We start from the raw sequence: 19,404 nt of genomic DNA, 5'->3' as shown, positions 1-19,404 counted from the left end.
GTATATAAACCAGAGGGTTGTGGGGGGGGGGGGGATACCCCCAAAGTACATGTACGTGTATTCAGAAACAAGCCCGCCACCCCCTGCGGCTGCTTGCTCTTCTTCTAGTCCTGGTGACACTTATTCTGAGTATGTTAGAGTGACTGTCATAGCAGAGGCTACAGTCGATTTTGCCTTATTGCACCCTTCTGGCACCATTTCCCGACTGCCAAACCCACTGGACCTGGTGTCAATAATCTAGCCAAGGGCCTACCCCTTCTTGGCTAGGCCTAGGGGAAGGTGTCGACCGTGAAGAGTTACTTCCCATGTCCTCAGCTCCTGCCGCCGGGTCCGACCGCATTCCTCTTCCGGTTTGGTAACATGGCAAACGTGTGATTCTGCTGAAAATACTCAAGATAAACTCTACATTTATCGCCCGCTACATTTGTTTTTTCCATGAACTGTCATTTTAATACTAAGTAGGTCGATTAAGAATATTTTATTCCACGCAAAATGAGGCAGTAGAGTGAGTTAACACCCTTAGTCAACCTTTCGATTGCCCGAACAAGTGAAATCGAAAGTTGCGATTGCACCACCATCAAACGCTGATTTTGTCATGGCGGAACAAACAGCTGTGAGTACATTCGACCAGCGTAATGATTGTAATGTTTCTTGTGTTTTAGTCCAGGTTACATGCAGAAATATAAAAGTATTTGGTTCACTGAAGAATGAAGTTGACCTTTCAAGTAAAAAAGAGTGGTATGGATTAACTGAAAGTAACGTACAGTCAGTTCAAGCCCGCCACCCCCTGCTGCTGCTTGCTCTTCTTCACCTTCCCTTCAGACTTCAGATAGACAGATTCTAATCTAGATCTAGATCTAGATTATCTTGATCAAGATCTAGATCTAGTCCTGACTGTTAGTCTTAGTCTCTTATTTTTTGTCTTATTCTTTCTAGTCTAGATGTAATCTAGTTCTAGAGTGTGACTGTAATGGAGCCGACTGTATAGGCCTAAAAATGTTGGCCGGCTCTGATTTCTGATCTAGACTAGATATATTAGATCTATCTCCGAATGCTCGGGAAAATAAACTTGAACTCTATTTCTCCGAACAGTTTCCGATCTCGAGATTTGTTGATAATTTGCGAATGGAGTCGTCTGTGTGTGTGTATGTATAAGGTGTGAACGAGGCGGCGGAGGGGCGTGGTTTTCATTTTTGTTTACATTCAATAAGAAGGATTTTAGTGTTTGTTTTTGGGGTGACTTCTCGCAGCACTTTTTGAAGGCATGTTCAAATTAAGTATAATAGTCCGGAAACGTTTCCCCAACCACAACTGAAGATCTGAACATTCAAGACATGCTCTAGATTCTAGCTCTAGAAATTTAATTCGATGCAAAAAAATGCTTCTTCCCTGCCCTCGCAGAATGGAAGAATGAAAGATGACGCCTAAATCTCACAACCAAATGACAAAAAAATCTAGAGAACAGCAAACCATTCGGAGAAATAGAGATCAAGTTTATTTTCTCGAGAGGCATGATGGTAGATCTAGATCTAGTCCTAGACAGGCTGGCCTATCACACGATGCGTTCTGCTTAAGATGTGTGCGTGCCACACTCTCCCCACTCATTCAATCCGGCCTTCATTGTTGGCACACATGGGCTCTCCCATTCTTTGTTTCGCAAGATAACCAACAAGTTTCTCAACTGGTGAGGTTTTACATGAATAAATGGCCTCTATGCGCTGTGCACAGCTGCAGCTGCATTCCGCTATGCCGACTCGCGTGTTTGTCTGATTGCGTAGAATCTAGCACAGTATTTTATTTACAAAGATAGAGTAAGGAAAAAAAACGGGGTTTTAGAAAATGTTTTTATAACAGACTTCTCATTATTTCAGGACTTATTATAAGTGGATTCCACTGTAACAAAAAGAAATAAACAGATCATCAAACTCTTAGATTAGTCCTAGATCTACTTAATTTTTTTTTCCTTGAATTTTATTACTGGATCCATTATAACGAGAATCCTGCTATAACGAACTTTCGCACCAGTCCCCTACCTCTCACTATAACAGGATTCCACTGTATTATGAAAGAAAAAGTGTTTAATTCTATGAATCTTGCCAATAGTTTAGAGTTTTTGTTGAAAAGGGTGCAGCCTTTGCCGTCCACATATTTCCTATTATAAATATAGTATAGTTAACGTTCGAATCAGTATCAGTGTCATGGTCAAAAGTTAATGATAATGGTTTAGATCTAGATGTGTTTTCTTTGCAGCTCAACATTGAAATAGAAATAGAAAACTGGAACAGTCTAGTGAGATAGATACTAAGTATGGGAAGTTAGCCATGTATGTTCATAGAAAGAATGTGATTTTTAAATTTTATGAATGAGAATGCGTTTCTAAAAAGGCAGTCTCTGGCTTCATAATGAAGGTTTTGTGTCCGATGCTATGATTCCAGAAAACACTTCATCATTAACAGGTGGCAAAGTGTTAATTGGGTTGTGGGTGGTAAGTCTACTTGAGCTGTCTCTTTGGAACTTACTCGCCAAATTATACACATCCAAGGCCTCCTTTCTCTACAGGGCTATCATGTATACATCATTATGGTTTGCTTTGTTGTCATGCTCAAAGACTCAATAAAAACTCATTTTAAGAATTGGGGCCTGTAGTAATTTTTTTACAGAGATGTGAGAAAATGTCAATTGGTTTAAGCTTTCTTAAGGCATGGTGTTTTGGCAGAGAAGTCCTGGTAAGAGATTTGTGAATCTCATATATATATATATATATCTATTAAAAAGATTATTTTGTTCACAATGAATATATATGGCCATCTGTCTGTTCCCCATGAATCACTCTTTGGCCGTCTCTCTGTTCCCCATGAATCACTCTTTCAGTCTTTAGCCCTCATTCTCTGTTCATTTGTTCTTTTATATGGTGGGGCCGGTTCACAGAAGTTCATCTCTCTCATGGACAAGATAAAAGTAAAACTTCAACATGGTGATATATTTCTAGAAAATTAATTTAGAAGAATCAACTCAAATATGCTTCTTTTAAAGTCAATTCTGATCCTTTCTTTGTTTTGTTCACAGAGTTCAGAAGTTCTCAAACGATTTGCCTCAAAGGTTGTAGTTTCAAGTGTCAAAGAACGCACCCAAGCTGTCAATGATGTGGCGGATTTAGTCTACAAAGGAGGTAATTATGTATTCCCTGCTAAAAAATACAGAAAAACACTTTACTTTTCCTGAAATGTTTGAAATGTTGGTAATGGGGGTGTGTACTTTTAGTGCTCTCAATAAAGCAGTTCATGTACCTCCTGTTTTCAGTTTTTTGTTTTGATTACAGTTAAATTCTTATGAATAAACCTTAGCTAGATGGTCAATGTACGACAGCCTGTTATGGAAGGTGTATCCGTCTAGACTGGGTCCTTTTGCGTTCCCCTGTATCAACAATGGAGAATTTAACATTTTGTTAAAAAAATGCATCAGCTCGGGAATCAAGGTGGACACTTCATTATAGCAATCTACAGATCTTTTTAGTTTAAGATATTTTAATAGTGTGCGTATGATTGTTATTAATTTGTGGGCATGTTTTGAAATTTCATTGTTCTTTTTATTTTTGTTTCACCAGCTATTCCTGAAGGTGCTGTCAAAGGCATATTTAGATTTTTGAGCCAAGCAATCGGAGTTTACCGAGATGGCCGCTCTCGTAATGCAGCCCTACGACTGGTTACCACTTTGTCTCAATCACACTTGGAGGCTTCTGTGAAAGCCCTGACTGCAGCTTTAGACGGTATTGCTCAAAGCCAAAGGAAGATTGCAAATCCCAGGTGAGTAATGCTGTCCATAATGTATCCTTCTCTCATGAAATATTGAATGTGTAGGTGATGCAGCTATTTTCAGTACAAATATATTCAAATCATTGGGCTATGTATGTTGGTTTCTGCTTTTTTAAAATACAGAATATTGTTTTTTTGAGTCTGTACTCATATTTGGGCCACTTCACATCTGAAATGATTCAATTTGTGAGTAATTTTTTTGTCTCATTTGTCAGAGTACTAACATTATTGAAACATGGATACTGTGTCATTGTTTCTTTATATAGTGAACGATTGCTTCTCAAGTGTCATTGTCCATTGGAGGGCACTTTTCTTATGAGGTGCTATCATTATCTTTCCTCATACCAAGCTCACACTCAAGCCTTCTGTCACCCCCCCCCCCCCCCTCCCGGGGCGGTGCTACTGACTGGAGTGTCTTTAGGCCATTCCCAAAGGGGGGACATTAACCATGTTCTTATGTACAGTAGAATTGTAATTGTAAATGGACTGATTCATCAATGTCATGCTCATAACTGCCTGAACTGCAACAGGGAACTGCTGCTTTTTCTTTCCTAATCCTTATTATCACATTCTTGTGACCCGCTATTTCCGGGGTGCCTTGATAGTCGAAGCAGACTTTGTGCTGTTGAAACTAGAGAGGTGAGCAGAGTAAGCCTCATTGACTGTAAGGACTTCTCTGTTGACATCCACCCCTTGGCACTCATATGACCTCATGCAGTTGCGAGAGCCGTAGAACCTCTACTAAAAAAAAAACAAGCTGTCTGCAATAAAATTTCATTCATTGGAGGATGACATTTGTCTTCACATAAGATCATCACCAGTTCTGAAATCCTATGTGTCATAATATGTATGTTATATGCTGGCCTGTGGTTTATGACAAATTACTGTGCGTTTATTCCTGATCAGCCGCAGTTCATCCGGTGATGCCCTGCTCGGATTGTCATGGACGTGTGTGGTGTTGAAGCAAGCAATGACTCCCTCCAGTGGGATTGCTTCCTCAGCCTTACAACAGCTGGTCAGTTGTTTAGGTTGCAATTGTGTCACGAGGCAGTGAAATCAGGCTCTCGTCAGTTTTGGGACATGTGAAATTATTGGTATGGTCTTAAAGCTTGTTCATTTGTCTTGCTTTCGATTTTAAAAAATATGTCTATCTTGAAGAGAAGTCGAGATATTTGCGACAGAAGGAGGTGGGGGTTGCCTTGTTTCAGAGTTAAATTTAGAGAGAAATCAGCTGCCAAAGTTTGGTGACTTCCATAGCTTGAGAGTCCTTGGAAACTGAAAATTTACAATTTTTGTGCCTTTAATCAATCTTTTTCTGTAAAATCCACCTTGAAATGTGTTATTAAATGGACAAATGTTGTTGAGCCATAAAATGAAGTTTGATAGAAATAGCCAAACTGGCTGAAAAATGTTGATTTCATTATTTTGACAAGAGCCTGATTTCACCCTGAGGCCTCACATTTTAAGACTTTCATTCCATCGGTGTATGACAATGACAAACTTTATTCATCTCACAGGGAGAAATTTGTCTTGGTTGTGTACAATGGCAGTAGATGTTGCAAAGCTTGGGTGCATGTATCATGTGCTGAAAGAACCCGTTCCATAAAACATTCTCTCTCTCTCACTCACCCATTCCATAAAACATTCTCTCTCTCTCACTCACTCACTTTCTGTCTCTGTCTCTGTCTCTGTCTCTCTCTCTCTCTCTCTCTCTCTCTGTCTCTGTCTCTCTGTCTCTGTCTCTGTCTCTCTGTCTCTGTCTCTCTGTCTCTGTCTCTCTCTCTGTCTCTCATTTGTAGCACTGTTTGTTCTGCAACCTTACTGCAATTGGTAGACCCCCCGGGGCGGTGCCACTGACTGAAGTGTCTTTAGGCCATTCCTAAAGTGGGGCTCGTTCATGCACAGTAGAATTGTAAATGGGCTGATTCATCAATGTCACGCTCATAACCGTGCCTGATCTACAACAGGGAACTGCTGCTTTTTCTTTCCTAATCCTTACTATTGTCAATTTTCCTCTACTTCTTTTGTATGTTTGTCTCACTCTTGTGACCCACTATTTCCGGGGTGCCTTGATAGTCGAAGCAGACTTTGTGCTGTTGAAGCTAGAGAGGTGAGCAGAGTAAGTCTGATTCCCTGTAAGGACTTATCTGTTGACATACACCGTTTGTTTTGAGTTGATATTCAAAGTTACTTAGGTCTCTACCAATTGTTCTTGATGCCTTTCTGATCAACTTGTTTTTATTTCTATGATGTGCTGTCTTCCCAAATTGCTACCATAGCAAAAGATACCAAAATTTTTCATTCTAAGTTTCTATTGTGGTTGTGTAGAATATCTGAAGGATGGAGGGATTCAGATTGAGAGACCCAAGTTTCCTCCGAAAGTACAGCCTTTGATTTACCTTTTTAATGATATTGTTTACATGATTTTGCCATGAAAATTTGTTGTCGATTGTAAGACCAAGATATTTGTATGAATCCGTGATTTCAATTGTTTCCTGTTCTATTACGAGTGGTGGGATTGTTGGTTTTCTCTTCTAAAATAAAAAATTATTCCCTTTGTTTTTGAGAGGTTCTCTTTTAGAAAATTTGAATTGCACCATTTAAAAAACATACACATTTCTTCAAAATACTCTTTTTCATCAAGGTTTATTAATCCAATAATAGCAGAGTCATCTGCAAACTTACTTAAGCATATTATTTTATATTTACTTCAATGATCATTGGTATATGTTGTATACAAAACTGGTGACAAAATACACCCTCGAGGACCACCAGTGTTACAAAGGATTGTGCCTGATTTTGTGTTGTTCAGCTTAACATATTGGAGTCTGCCTGTCAAAAATTCCAGGACTCATGCTGCGATATAATGACTAACTCTCAGACTCAAACGTTTTTGTATGACAATATATGTAATTGTATGAAATGCTCTGGAAAAATGAACAAAAATAACCATGTAGCTGCCAAATTAGATCAAACATGTCTTTGGTGTGGAAATAATGTTACTTACATTTGTTACATTAAAATTGGTGATACTTTGTCCCTATCTGTATGTCGTGTTTTACTATCATATCCATATGGCATGATGAGCTCTGCCACCACTTTCCAAAGAGGATCTGTATGCTTTGCACAGCAGTCTGTCAAAATTATTTTTTGAGAAATGCTGAAAGTTTCAAAGAGGTTTTCGTACTAGAAGTATTCTAATATGTGAAGAATTCCACCCAGGGGGTACAAAATGACCTCAGGGCGTATAGGGTTAATAAGTAAAAAGAATACTCTATACAAAATTTTTAGCAATTCTGGAATTTGATAACAAAGAAATTACAGTACATTAAAAAAAATGTTTGACCTACTTTGGCAGATACATGGTAAGATTTGAAAACCAACAATTTGTATTGACTGCTCATCGAGAAGAGACACTAGAAAATTAAGAATAAAAGACTGAAATGCCTTTTGGTTTGATACCAGTTACTAATGAATAATTAGCACTCAAAGTTATGTACATTTTTTTCTCAACGCTACGCTTCGAAGACATCGATTTGTAAAACGAGTAATTTGGTACTTGCAGATAAATTTAGCTGCCTCAAAGCTCTTAGTTAAAGTTCTCATAATTTGATTATAAAGTTCATGGCTTTTTGCTGATGAAATTATGAAGAAATAGTTTGGATTTTGTGAATATAAGGACTACTTTATTTCTAAGTTGCCAATAGTTTATATGAAGAGATTGTTATTTGTGGTTGCTGGTGTTCAAATCTGATTTTTAGTCTGCTTTCATCAGATCAATTTGCAAGTGTCGCTGGTATATGGTTCTGTGGCTGCAAGGAATGAGATCATGAAGGCAGCAGCTTACAGAAAACTCAAGAGGATTTGGCGAGAGGTAAGAAGTTTTTTAATTTTTTTTTTATATTTAAAAAAAATCATTCTTCATTAACCCTATCTGTATGTTGTGTTTTACTATTGTATCCTTACTATGTGGGGAACTCTGTGCCACCACTTTCCAAAGAGGAAATTTACTTGTTAATCTGATCCGTATGCTTTGCAAAGCAGTCTGTCAAAATTATTTTTTGAGGAGTACTGAAAGTTTCAAAGAGATCTTCTTACTAGAAGTATTCTAAAATGTGAAGAATACAACCGCGGGGGTAGGTATTGTCTTGGGCTGTTTTCCAACATGTTATAAGGTTGAGGAAGATGACTACCTGATGACAACCATGTGACCTCATCACTCGTGATGTTTTATATTTCAAAATAAACACCTGGTTGTTGTTTCTTTTTCGAGCTAACTGAGACTCCTACGAATCTGTTGTTTAGGGGCCTCTTATCTAACTTGTAGATAGTCCTTATTAATCCTTATTTTATGTGAAGCAGAGACGTTGACCAACAAATTGCTATTTTGTTAAACTCTGTTAAGCAATCAGGATATTTTGAAAACATTTTGGTAATGTGATCTACGAGCTGTCACAGCTGTATTAGTTTTCAGGTTTTTGACTTCATGACATTTGTGGTGACGTTTGTTGCTGTGTTCAGGTGCCTGGTTCTGTGGAGAAATGTTCGGAGATTGTCACCCAGCTGGAGCCCAGCTTCCACAGCCTACCTCTCATTGCCTACATCATGACTTTCCTTGCCAGCACCTCGGAGAACAGTCTTCTTCAAAAGTACAAGGTATTATAAGGCTGACTTTTTCTATAGTGGATCTATCTAGTATATTTGAAAAATGGGAAGCATGCTGTTCTTCAATTTGTAGGTGAAAGAAATTTTGATAGTTGTTGTATATTGTGGAACTTGTCATGCTTGTTCAATTTTTGTGAATCGGCTGAGGGAAATGTGTGGCTATTTATCTTGATTAAAGCCTCATTTTTGCAAAAGAGTAGAAGATAAAATGAAGTAAAATTTGAAGTGGTGATAGTAGTAGTGTTGTAACTTTAAAGATTTTTAATGAATATTTCTTTCTCATTTCTCAGAAATTGTTCCTGGAGATTTATCTGAAACAAGTGATTGCAAGCAGAGTGGCTCCCCCTCTGTGGGTCTTGGTAAGTTTTTGTTTGTTTGTGGCTGTTCATCCTCATTCTCTTATTCATGTTTTATTGGTGTTTGGTGGGTGCTCTGGTGCGGTTTGCTCCTTCTTTCCTGTCAAACATCTATCATCATTACCTCATGGCCGTTGAGTCTAATGTAGTGTATTTCACGTTTTATGCACAGCATGTTGGGTGAGTGGCTGGAGGGTGCCACTGGCAGGTCTTACTTCTTTAATCCCGGTACGAAATGACCGTGTTATGTTTGTGTAGATGTGCTTCTCTTTACTCAAACAAACAGTATGTTGGGACATTTCCAAAGTTTAGATGTTTTTCATTTATTGGGACAAAAGAAATTCTTCTCATAGATGAACGATGGGTGGCTGGCGGGTGCTCTGGTATGGTTTGCTCCTTCTTTTCTATCAAATATCTATTGCCCTTTTCTCTCCTACTTCTTTTTTTTGTGTTTGCTACTCTTTTGTAACGTCTCCAATCTTCAATACTTAAATAAATTAGTATGTTGCAACTGCCGTGTAATGCTTACTAAAACTTACAACGAATCTTTCTTTCTAAAAAGAATTCCAACTCGAGTCTGTTGTCTGTTCTCGAAGCAAGTATTTGGTGGGCTCTCTCTTGTGGGCTGCTTTTTGTACTTATTTTCAGTGTTACTCTGACCTGAGTGGGTGGTTAGTGGGTGCTTTGGTACTTTATCTTCCCTATCAAACTTCTATCGACTCTATCTCTCCTCCTTCTTTTTTGTGTATGTTATTCTTTTGCAGCACTTCTTATCTTCGCCACTTATATGTCCTAGTTGTGTTGCTTGGGCTGTAAAACTTACTAAAACAAAGTACTCATGTGTTGCTTCTGTCCCGTGCAGCTGAGTAGTGCTGAGCTGCTGCGACATGTGACCCATGAGGAGTTCAAGGAGCAAGTCTTACCTGCCGCCCAGAAGGCCATGCTGAGGAGCCCGGAGGTCATTCAGGAGGGTATGTTTGTGTTCTCGCTTTCTCCTTGTCTGTCTGTGTCTGTCTGTCTGTCTGTCTGTCTGTCTGTCTGTCTGTCTGTCTGTCTGTCTGTCTCTTTCTCTCTCTGTCTCTCTCTCTCTCTCTCTCTCTTTCTTTCTGTCTCTGTTTCTGTCTCTCTCTCTCTCTCCCTCTCTCCCTCTCTCCCCCCTCTTTCTTGCCTCTAACGGGTACTGGAGGAGCTGATTTTCTGGATGAATTTGGATTTCTGAAGTTGTCTGGATTTAGTAATATACTCCTGCTTGTACATTTATTTTAATTTGATTCTCTTTTTCAGGCAATATTGACATTTATATAAAATAGTCACAAGATGCATCAGCCAATGTGATTTGTAAATTTGTATATTTGAGTACCTTCGCACACGTTTCCTTAGGATTCGAAAAGTTAAAGATTTAAAAAAATTTGTATACATTCCTTCCGCTAACCTGGAAATTTATCACTTTAATCAGTGCTGGTAGCATTCAGAGCAGACGATCCAAGAGACTGGACCTAGAAAAGGTGGATTCCCAAGCCAGAAGTAGGTTATTTAAGGAACTTCTGCTCGGAGTTTGCCTAAATGGTATTGGTGAATCTTTCTCTCCTCAGCCGTGAGTGAACTTATTCGCTCTGTCAAGCTGGACCTGAGTCCGTACACAGGAGACATCACCAAGCTTTATTCAGGTCAGTTCTAATAATTTAATTGTTTCCTCCTCTTCTACACACTTTTGGAATTAGTACTCTTTTATAGGAGTTGGTAATAGTAAAGAGCACTTCTATTGACTTACTATATTTTACTTTACTTCACCTACACTAACTACCGCTTCCCACTTTTGTTTTTTTTCTTTTTTTCTTCTATATGTGTAATGACACAATCTCAGACAACCACCTTTTCTGTTGACAATGGATGGCAGTCATGGACAATTTCGACTATATTTTCACATTTTGTTTCATATTTTACTGAATTATTTTTAAAATAAGTTTTGTTTTTGGTTTAATTTTGTTCCAGGTCCCATAGCATCTAAAGAAGAGCGTTCAAGAAGTGTTGCCGTACAGGCCATGAGGAACCTGGCGGTGCAGTGCAGTGACCCCGGCGCAGTTGAGAAAGCGGCAGGCAGTCTGTTCAAGGTGCTTGGTGGTAAGTGGTGGCCTGAGGTTACATTTGTCAATGCTGCTGGTGAGGAAATATTTCCACCCCTTTCCCATCGTGAAATTATTTATTTGTCAGTATAAAGGCAATTTTCTGTTACTTAAAAAAAATTGTCAGACAGTTGCTATCTGTATTTTTATTAAATTGTGTCACAAATGTTCGTTTTTTTTAATGAAAATTTTTGGGATCAAATGTTTTCACCAAGTTTTTAGGGGTAAACATTAGAAGATTTTCCTTATAGCACATTACTCTTAATTTTAGGCCTGTTTTTCGCTGGAAGACGTGGATTTGATTATTGTGTGGGGAAGTTATTTTAGCAAGTCTTGTATCTCCATCGATTGGGTCGCGAAACATTTAACATCAGATCAAACTGGTGAAATATCTCTTTTAACAAGTTAGCTTGAAATAAACTTCTACTCGGCAGCAACTTTCCTTTTTTTTTTGTTTGGCTTGGACATATATTTGTATGCGCCCAATCTCTGTGCACAGGTTCGGAGGGTAAGCTGACATTTGCCGATCAAAAGATCAGCGTTCTCCAAGGCATCGGGAACTTGGTCCACAACACAGTGAGTGGCACACTGTCCCTGCAGTCCCTGAGCAGCACTGTGTCAGAAATGTTTCTGCCTACACTTCAACAGGAAGGTGAGCAGTAGTCCCTGGAGTGTGAGCATCAGTGCATTGCTGTGTCTGTCAAGCTGGGTTTAAAAAGAAAATCCGTGTCTTTGATTGAGTGGAGGAGAGGGAAGGAGATTTTATCTGCTCTGACATGTCTCTCCCTTGTTAGGTCTGTCATAATTTTTCTTCTGGAGAAATGTGTCTGCTATGGCGCAGACTCTCACTCTCTTTCTCTTTCTCTCTCTCTGTCTCTCTGTCTCTGTCTCTGTCTCTGTCTCTCTCTCTCTCTCTCTCTCTCTCTCTCTCTCTCTCTCTCTCTCTCTCTCCATCTCTCCCTCCCTCTCTCCATCTCTCCCTCCCTCCTCCCCCACCCTCCCTTTTAGCACTGTGGTGTTCTAAGTGGTCAGCGATGCCGACAGCACGCAAGAACTCAATACTCACTCGTGGGGTCCTTAAAAAGTGCTGAAAGTGGGTCACTAAAATGCCCCGATGCGGACTCCCTTCAAACTGTAACTTTTCTTTTTGCATTCTTGCTTTGTGTCAGTACTGAATGACTCGTATTGTGCAGATTTGTTTCTGTTGAAATCAAGCTGATGAAATGAGACTGGTCTCTTTGATATGATAGTTGTTCACCTCCTATGGGTGGTTGGAGGATGCCAATGGTAGATCTCACATTGTTTATCTTTTCCGTCTGTTATTTCTGTCTGTCCGTCTTGCTTTTTCCACACACTAAATTATGACAATTATTGCGTGGATGTGTTCTGTTTACTCAAACGAACAACCCAACTCTGATATGACCTAAATTGTGTCAAAGGTCGCATAAAACAAGTACAAATGGCAGATGAACTAACGTGTTGTTGTGTATTGTTTCAGTTCATGAGGGCACTTTGGTTCATGCCCTGTCTATGCTGAGTCTGTGGTGTGCCAAGTTTTACACAGCAGTTCCCGACAAGTTGATTCAATGGTTTCAGGTTGGTTCCTATATCTAGACCCGCTGAGTGCCCTAATAATATTGGAACTTTTTAATTTATATTGCTTAAACACCTTTTTATCACTGAAAAGAGTATACAGTATTGAGGGTGATGTGAATTTCAACCTCATTTGTAAATTTGAAAAATGATTCCATTAGCTTGTATGTCCTTCATTTTCATCATTCAATGGATTGAAATGTTTGTCAATACCTTATTTAAGAAATTTCTGATGCAGGCTTGTCAACTGTTCCAAATTTCTGGGGGACTGTCCCGGATTCAGGCATCAGAAATATGTAGCTTTGTATGCTGTGCCAAAACCAGTCCCATCTTTTGAAATTATATTTGTTAATATTTAATCTGATGTTATTTCATTGGGTTTCCCTGATTAGGTTTTGAAAAGTTGGCAAACCTGCAGACTTCTAGCTGTGTTAGTTTTCACTTGTAGCCACCTCTGTATTTTCTCTTTTTCTACTCACCTGACCGTAGATGAAATTGATTATATATTGTTTCTGATTAAGAAATGTTATTTTTTTGTTTTTTTGTTATTGTGCAGAAAGGCCTTGCCTTGAAGACTTCAACTTCAGCTGTGAGATATGCCTACATACGATGCATGAATTCAGCATTTAGAGGTAAGATGTAGCCTGTGCATTCATGTGCTGCTATATTTTTTTTTTGGCCCTAAACTGTATTTGCAGAACAGGCTGTTTCTGTATTAAGAAAAGTGACTCACGTACCATTGCTCAAAACAAAATTGCTGCAATATGGCATCCAATTATGATATTATTACAGTTACTTTTGTGTGGTTTGTTCTTTCTTTCTTATAAAACGTCTTATCTTCCTGATCTCTCCATTTTTTATGTGTTTGTTGCTCTCGTAACACTTCTAATGTGCAGCACTTGTATGACCTTATCCTGTTGCAAGTGCCACTAAACACTTACTAAAACAAAAACAACCCTCAACTCCTGCATTTGTATATGAGCTATTTGTGTTGTGAGTGCAGTAAAACTAAAACGCTTATTGAAAAATTCGAAAGAATTATTATTCATCTGTGTCATTTTTGTCCGTGGGTGGTTGGCGGGTGCTCTGTTGTGGTTTGCTCCTTCTTTCCTATCAAACATCTGTTGTCCTTATCTCTTCTTCTTTTTTATGTATGCTACTGTGTTGTAACACATCTATTCTTTGGCCATTATAGGACCTTATTGTGTTGCAAGTGCCGTCAAACTCTTACTAAAACTGAAAATAATGAAATTGGAGAAACTGGCATTTTCAGCCAGTTTGGCAATTTTTTCTAATTTCATTTTGTGTGTGCTCAACACCTTTTATGTCCTTATAAAAACAAACATGTTTCCATGTGAACTTCACTGAAAAACGTTGATTAAAGGCTCAAAATATATAAATTTTCAGTTTTTAAAGGCTCTCAAGTGATTGAATTTTCAAACTCAGATGGCTATTTTCTCTCTAATTTTACCTCTGAAATCAGGTGACCAACACCTCTTTCGATTACAAACTTCTCGAATTGTATTCAAAATAGATGGATATTTTTTTCGCCAAAAAGAAGGCAAACGAAAAGGCTTTACCATGATACTTCTCCATATGCTAAAAAATTGACGAGCGCCTGACTCCACCTCGCTGTGACACAAATGTTTTTGTCCAGGTGATACCCTGCCTCAGATGACTCCGCTCTTGCCTGTGCTGCTGCAGACACTGGAGAAGGCGGAGAAACAGCCGAGCCAGTCGCAGCTGGTGGCAGAGGCCGTCGCCGCTGCTGGCCTCTTGATCAAAATTGCTTTGGTGGACATACAAGCAGGTAGGACTAGAGCTTTGTCTCGTAAAAGACCACCCAAAAATGCCAGTATCTGTGCAGTCTAGAGACAAATGGATCTAGTCCCAACCACAAATTCAGACACACACTGACCCAGCTTCAACTAAATACTCTTTGTCAAACTGTGTCTTACAGTGTGTGTGTGTGTTTGTGTGTGTGCGCGCGCACACGTGTGTGTGTGCACGCATGTGTGTGTGTATGTGTATGTTTTTTGGATGTGTGATGGGCATTCGTTTATTTCATGCAAAAGTAGGTGGTAGTGACAGAAACATGTATGACATGTGTCTATAAATGTTGATACTGAATGGTGGAACCTTTTGTAGTGTGAGTCTTTTCTTTATTTTGTGCAGAGTCCAAGCTGGGCCCGTTCTGGACTATGGTGTTGGACAGCAAGAAACAAATTTTGGTGAATGACAAGTTCCTCTCCTCTGCTTCCGAAGACAGTGAGTGTTCAAATGTCTTTACTTTGTTTCATGCCATCATTTTATGACGCTGATAGAACTGAAATAGATATTTCATGGCTAGAATTGTAAACTACAGAAAGAAAGGAAATGTCGCCTATAGCTCAGTGGTTTAAGATAACGTACCCTGTTGGTTTTTTAACGTCACAGCTGAAAGAAATGTAACCTGACTCTGCTTGCTGTCATTCGCTAAACAGTAATATTTTATGAAGCTTCAAACGGTCGACACACTCCACGGAACATTACAGCAACTGCAGCAAACCTGCACTTATCACTACATGGCACTGGAAAGAAGGGCGAGAGCCCAGCTGTTGCTGCATCGATAACAACATAACAGCAACAAAGGTTGGGATCAATGATTTTTGCCAGAAAATAGGGTGAACGATAACAATGGGTTACACTTTTTGTTCCCCCCAAAAAAGATACAGTAACTCTGCACACTATAATTATTGGGTTATACATCAAATGCTGGTTCTTTTAATAGCAAGTTTTAAGTTTTCATATTGATTATATCTCTTCTTTCAGTAAAGCAACTAAAGGTGTTGTGATTTGAAGAAAATGAATGAATAATACAGTTTGATCAGGAGGAAGGCCTTCAACCCGTATTCAAATAGAATCACAGATTAGTTGGACCCCTCCCTTGCTGTATACCCGTCTAAAATGCCTCCTGTTTTTTATCTTTTGACAGATCTGCAGAGTTTGATCTTCTTGCTGGAGCGATTGATCATGAACTTTCCTACGAAAATGACAGATGATGTAGCAAGGTTGGTATTTTTGTCACTTTTCACTAAACTCTGAGCTGCCATGGGCATATTTTTTGTGGACATTTCTCACTTTTCTCTAGCTAAACTCTTGACTAGGTGTGAATGAATTTTAGTAAGGCTCCTCGGTGATGCCCCATACATATGAGTAGATTGTTTAGAACATTTTTTTAGGCTGTTTTCTTGTAGACAGATGGTTTTTGTGACCTATTTTTATATAATATTAAACATGTCACAGATCCATAGTAGTTGTGGTCAACCTTGAAGTGAGAATTCCTATTCCCGCCCGGAGGAGTTTATTGAAAGTGTCTCCATCTTTTTTTTTTGGTGGAATGCTGCATCTCTCTCAGCCTGGGTTGGCCTGGACATATAGAATCAAAGTGGCTCATAGCTTTAGTGGTCTTAAACATGTCAATGAGGGCGTTATCAGTGACAATTGTTTTTAGACCAGGTAGTATGATGGGCAAGTATTTTTTCCTTGAAATAGAAGTTGTGAATATTCTGTGTCTTTTTGACTGTTGTCATGATAATCTATTTCTGGTAATGCATGGCCATACACTTTAACACAACAGATGGCTGACAGATGCTCTGATATGGTCTGCTCCTTCTTTCCGAACAAACATCTATCGTTCTTATCGCTCCTCCTTTTTTGTGTATGTTACTTTCTTGTAACTCTTTTAATTTTCAGCTTCAGTATAAACACTTCAACTTACCTACTTTTTGTCCCCTGCCAGGCCGTACTACCGTGCTCTGATCTTCTGCCTGTGCCATCGAGCCTGGCCCGTACGCCAGGCTGCCACTTCATGTTCCAGGAAGATTCTGGCCTTGTTGGGCGGGGCGCCAATTGCTCTAGCCCTTGTTCAGGAGTTTCAGTCTGTACTTGAATCGCAAAAGGTAAGTGTGCTGTTTGAAGCTTTTTGGCAGTCTTGATGAAAACTGGAAATGACAGTATTTCATCCGGCGCCTGTGATGTAGAAGTTAAGTGCTTTTCTGTAGCATGCAGAAGACCCAAGTTTGATTCCAGTGTATAGAGAATTTTTATCCTGGCTTTTCTGCTGGGACACCGTATCTCTCTCAGCCCAGGGTAGCCCTGATGGGTGCAATAGAAGCCAGCCTCTTTAATGAGCTAAATTGGTCGCTTTTAAGGACAAGTGGGCTAACCCTGATTTCGGGGGTTTCCAGAAATCTTGACCCACACCAAAAGTGGTCGTTGCCTTACGTCTATTAGGAGAAGTTTGATTTCATTGGTGTGTATATTTGTTTGGTTATAGAGAAAACTCTCCTTGTCTTTTTAAGAAACTGAACAAGGGTCCAAAAACTTTACCTTCGATTTTCTCAAAACAGCATTTTTCGTTGCTCTTAAGAGCGACCAATTGCGTTGATGAGGACGTCAAACACCTACTTAAAAAACCCAAACAAACCAGTATTTCATTTTGTTCTCCTTCTATTTACATATGCCAAGATAGTGCAATAATATTTTCTATCATTTTTTTAGCCTCATTGATAATAAATGATTTATTGCATACAACTGTTAGGTATAACTATCATTTGCCAAGTGCGGTCTCATGAAAAAATTTGATGTAACCTATAAAGTACAGCCGCTGCTAGTTTCTACTTTTACAATTACTTGTACTACATCTCCTCCTTTTCTGTTACTGTACCTTGTAATGGAAAGCTCACTTGTGGTTTGCGGATGGTTTGAGGATGCCGTTGTTTGTTTTTACAGTAAATAATTTGTCTTTAAAAAAAAAAACCTTGAGTGTAATTTGGGGGAGTACACATTGATTCCAAAATTGGCCCATTTTTTGTGTGTCACATGTGTAGTAGTAACTTGGGCGAATTTCTGACATGCTGGAGGGACTCGACATGAGTGAAGCCACACACCGGCAGTCAAACGTTCAGAATATTTAGTGCAGAAGTCAAGAGTACAACTAAAAAAAAACCCCAACTCAGTCTCTCACTGAACTCAAAACAAAGATGGGTGGATTGGAATGAATAAAAATTATTATCTTACGTTTTTTTTGTCTTATTGCCGTCTATCTATCCCCAGCTGTCAGATCTGCAGCAGACATTGAGCAGAGAAGAAGACGGTAAAGAGACGTCGGAGTCTTCGGCCAGTCGAGTGGTCTCCCCGGCCATCATAGCTAGCACTGTGCATACAATTTGTTCAGTGGAGAAGGTGGATCCTAAAGATGCTGAGAAGATCGCCATGGCAACCCTTATTCCAGCTCATCACCCTTACATTAGTAAGGAAAAAGACAAATAATTTTTTTTGGTTCTTATGTGTTTGTTTTTCGTTTGTGTTCGGGATTTGTGAGTGAGTGAGTGTGTGTGTGTAGGGGGGGGGGGGTGTTAAAAATAGATCATTGTTGAGGTACCGCCAGATATGGCCCAAGTGATAGTGTTATGATTTAATATTTCTGCTTTAAAGTTTGAGTAACATGCAGTGGTAGTGCCCAACATACAGCCATTTTTTTAAATCTAAAGAATTATGCAGGATTAATGTTGAATTCCTGTGCTCCTTTTTTGTTTGAAATGGTAGGAACGTTGTTGTAAGAGTATTAATGTTTTCCTCATCTTCAAATGTAATACTGTTAGACTAAACCAATTATATATTTAATGTCCAAATTATATATTTATTGTCATCAAAGAGGGAACTTAATCACCAACGTGTGTGGATAGCGCAGTGAAGCAAGCTCTCTTACTCAATGTTCTCTCTTCTTCTCTTGTCAATCTCAGTGTACGCAAAGAAGGACGTATGGGTGAGCATTCTGCGGTCCTTGAACTTGGACCCAGCCAACTTTGTGACCAGACACGCTCAGGAGTGCCTCGCCTTTGTCTGTACGGGGAATCGTCTCACTGAGGTAAGATCAGACATCACTTTGGCAACACTCATATTTCTTTTATTTTCCCCTTTGCTTGTGAGATGACTAGTTTTTATTTTTATGGTTTGATTGGGCGGGGTGTTAGTCTGAGGGGTACTTTTGGCTTCATTTAATAAAAACTTTGAAACTTGCGTGTGTGATGTACAGGGATGTAATTCTTCTGGCTTTTTCCGTTTTTTTCCGGCCGACTTGCCATTTGGGCCCCAGCTTTTAACAAAAGTCTACTACAAACAATACCTATTATCATATACTAAATAGAGATTATTTGTTGTAATAGAGGGAAAGAAGCAAATATGATTTAGTCTCACTGTATTTTTATTATTTTTATACGTGTGCTGTATATTTTCTTGCTTTTTTTTCAAAACCTGTTTACATCCTGGATGTAGCTCTTACGCCTTTTGCTTTGCCATGGTGTACAGAGGCCATGAGTTCAATTCCCATGTGGGGAGGTTTTTATTAAGTATCTTCATGTCTGCTTGTGCACCTTGTACTTCTCTTCGCTAAGACTGAATGAAATTTTTAAACTTTGTCTTTTTTCGTGTGAAGGCGGAGGAGAACCTGGTGTCCACCCTGGCTCTGGTCAGCCCCAGCGTGATTGGCCCTCAGCTGGTCACCTACGTGCAGACACTGCTGTCCGAGCCCGCCCTGTCTCAGGTGACCCAGGAGGAGTTTGGCATCTTCCTTACGCCGGAGGGAGAGCTCTACGACAGGTCCATCTTAGACAGGTGGGTAGCCGCATGTACTGAGGCTGAAAGACTGAAAATTTCACATTTGAGCCCTCTCTAATACATTTTGTCACTGCGCTGTCAAAGTAGTATAATTCAAGAGTTGTGCCAAAATGCAACTAGCCTTTTATTTATTTTTTTATTGTGCTATATCTATCTTTTGGTAAAACCAAAATGAAAATGTGCTGGCAGTTAGAA

At 39.3% G+C, this 19,404-nt stretch overlaps 1 protein-coding gene across 1 annotated transcript in view; it reads left to right on the top strand.

The window, feature by feature from the left end:
- The first annotated feature begins 316 nt into the window (after window positions 1-316).
- Window positions 317-19,404, top strand: part of LOC101850214 (eIF-2-alpha kinase activator GCN1) — a 55,648-nt gene continuing 36,560 nt past the window's right edge. The window contains exons 1-20 of the mRNA XM_005111000.3: window positions 317-613; window positions 3,067-3,169; window positions 3,605-3,803; window positions 4,719-4,827; window positions 7,588-7,686; window positions 8,334-8,468; window positions 8,768-8,836; window positions 9,696-9,804; window positions 10,426-10,500; window positions 10,826-10,954; window positions 11,456-11,608; window positions 12,455-12,552; window positions 13,106-13,181; window positions 14,207-14,359; window positions 14,725-14,817; window positions 15,524-15,599; window positions 16,331-16,490; window positions 17,647-17,842; window positions 18,336-18,460; window positions 19,028-19,206. Coding sequence (XP_005111057.1) covers window positions 596-613; window positions 3,067-3,169; window positions 3,605-3,803; window positions 4,719-4,827; window positions 7,588-7,686; window positions 8,334-8,468; window positions 8,768-8,836; window positions 9,696-9,804; window positions 10,426-10,500; window positions 10,826-10,954; window positions 11,456-11,608; window positions 12,455-12,552; window positions 13,106-13,181; window positions 14,207-14,359; window positions 14,725-14,817; window positions 15,524-15,599; window positions 16,331-16,490; window positions 17,647-17,842; window positions 18,336-18,460; window positions 19,028-19,206 — 2,354 coding nt within the window. The 5' untranslated portion in view covers window positions 317-595. The remainder of the gene's footprint in view (window positions 614-3,066; window positions 3,170-3,604; window positions 3,804-4,718; window positions 4,828-7,587; window positions 7,687-8,333; window positions 8,469-8,767; window positions 8,837-9,695; window positions 9,805-10,425; window positions 10,501-10,825; window positions 10,955-11,455; window positions 11,609-12,454; window positions 12,553-13,105; window positions 13,182-14,206; window positions 14,360-14,724; window positions 14,818-15,523; window positions 15,600-16,330; window positions 16,491-17,646; window positions 17,843-18,335; window positions 18,461-19,027; window positions 19,207-19,404) is intronic.

Source organism: Aplysia californica, unplaced genomic scaffold, assembly GCF_000002075.1.
Source record: "Aplysia californica isolate F4 #8 unplaced genomic scaffold, AplCal3.0 scaffold00983, whole genome shotgun sequence".
NCBI classification, from domain to species: Eukaryota; Metazoa; Mollusca; class Gastropoda; order Aplysiida; family Aplysiidae; genus Aplysia; species Aplysia californica.
This window is presented reverse-complemented; position numbering and strand designations above follow the sequence as displayed.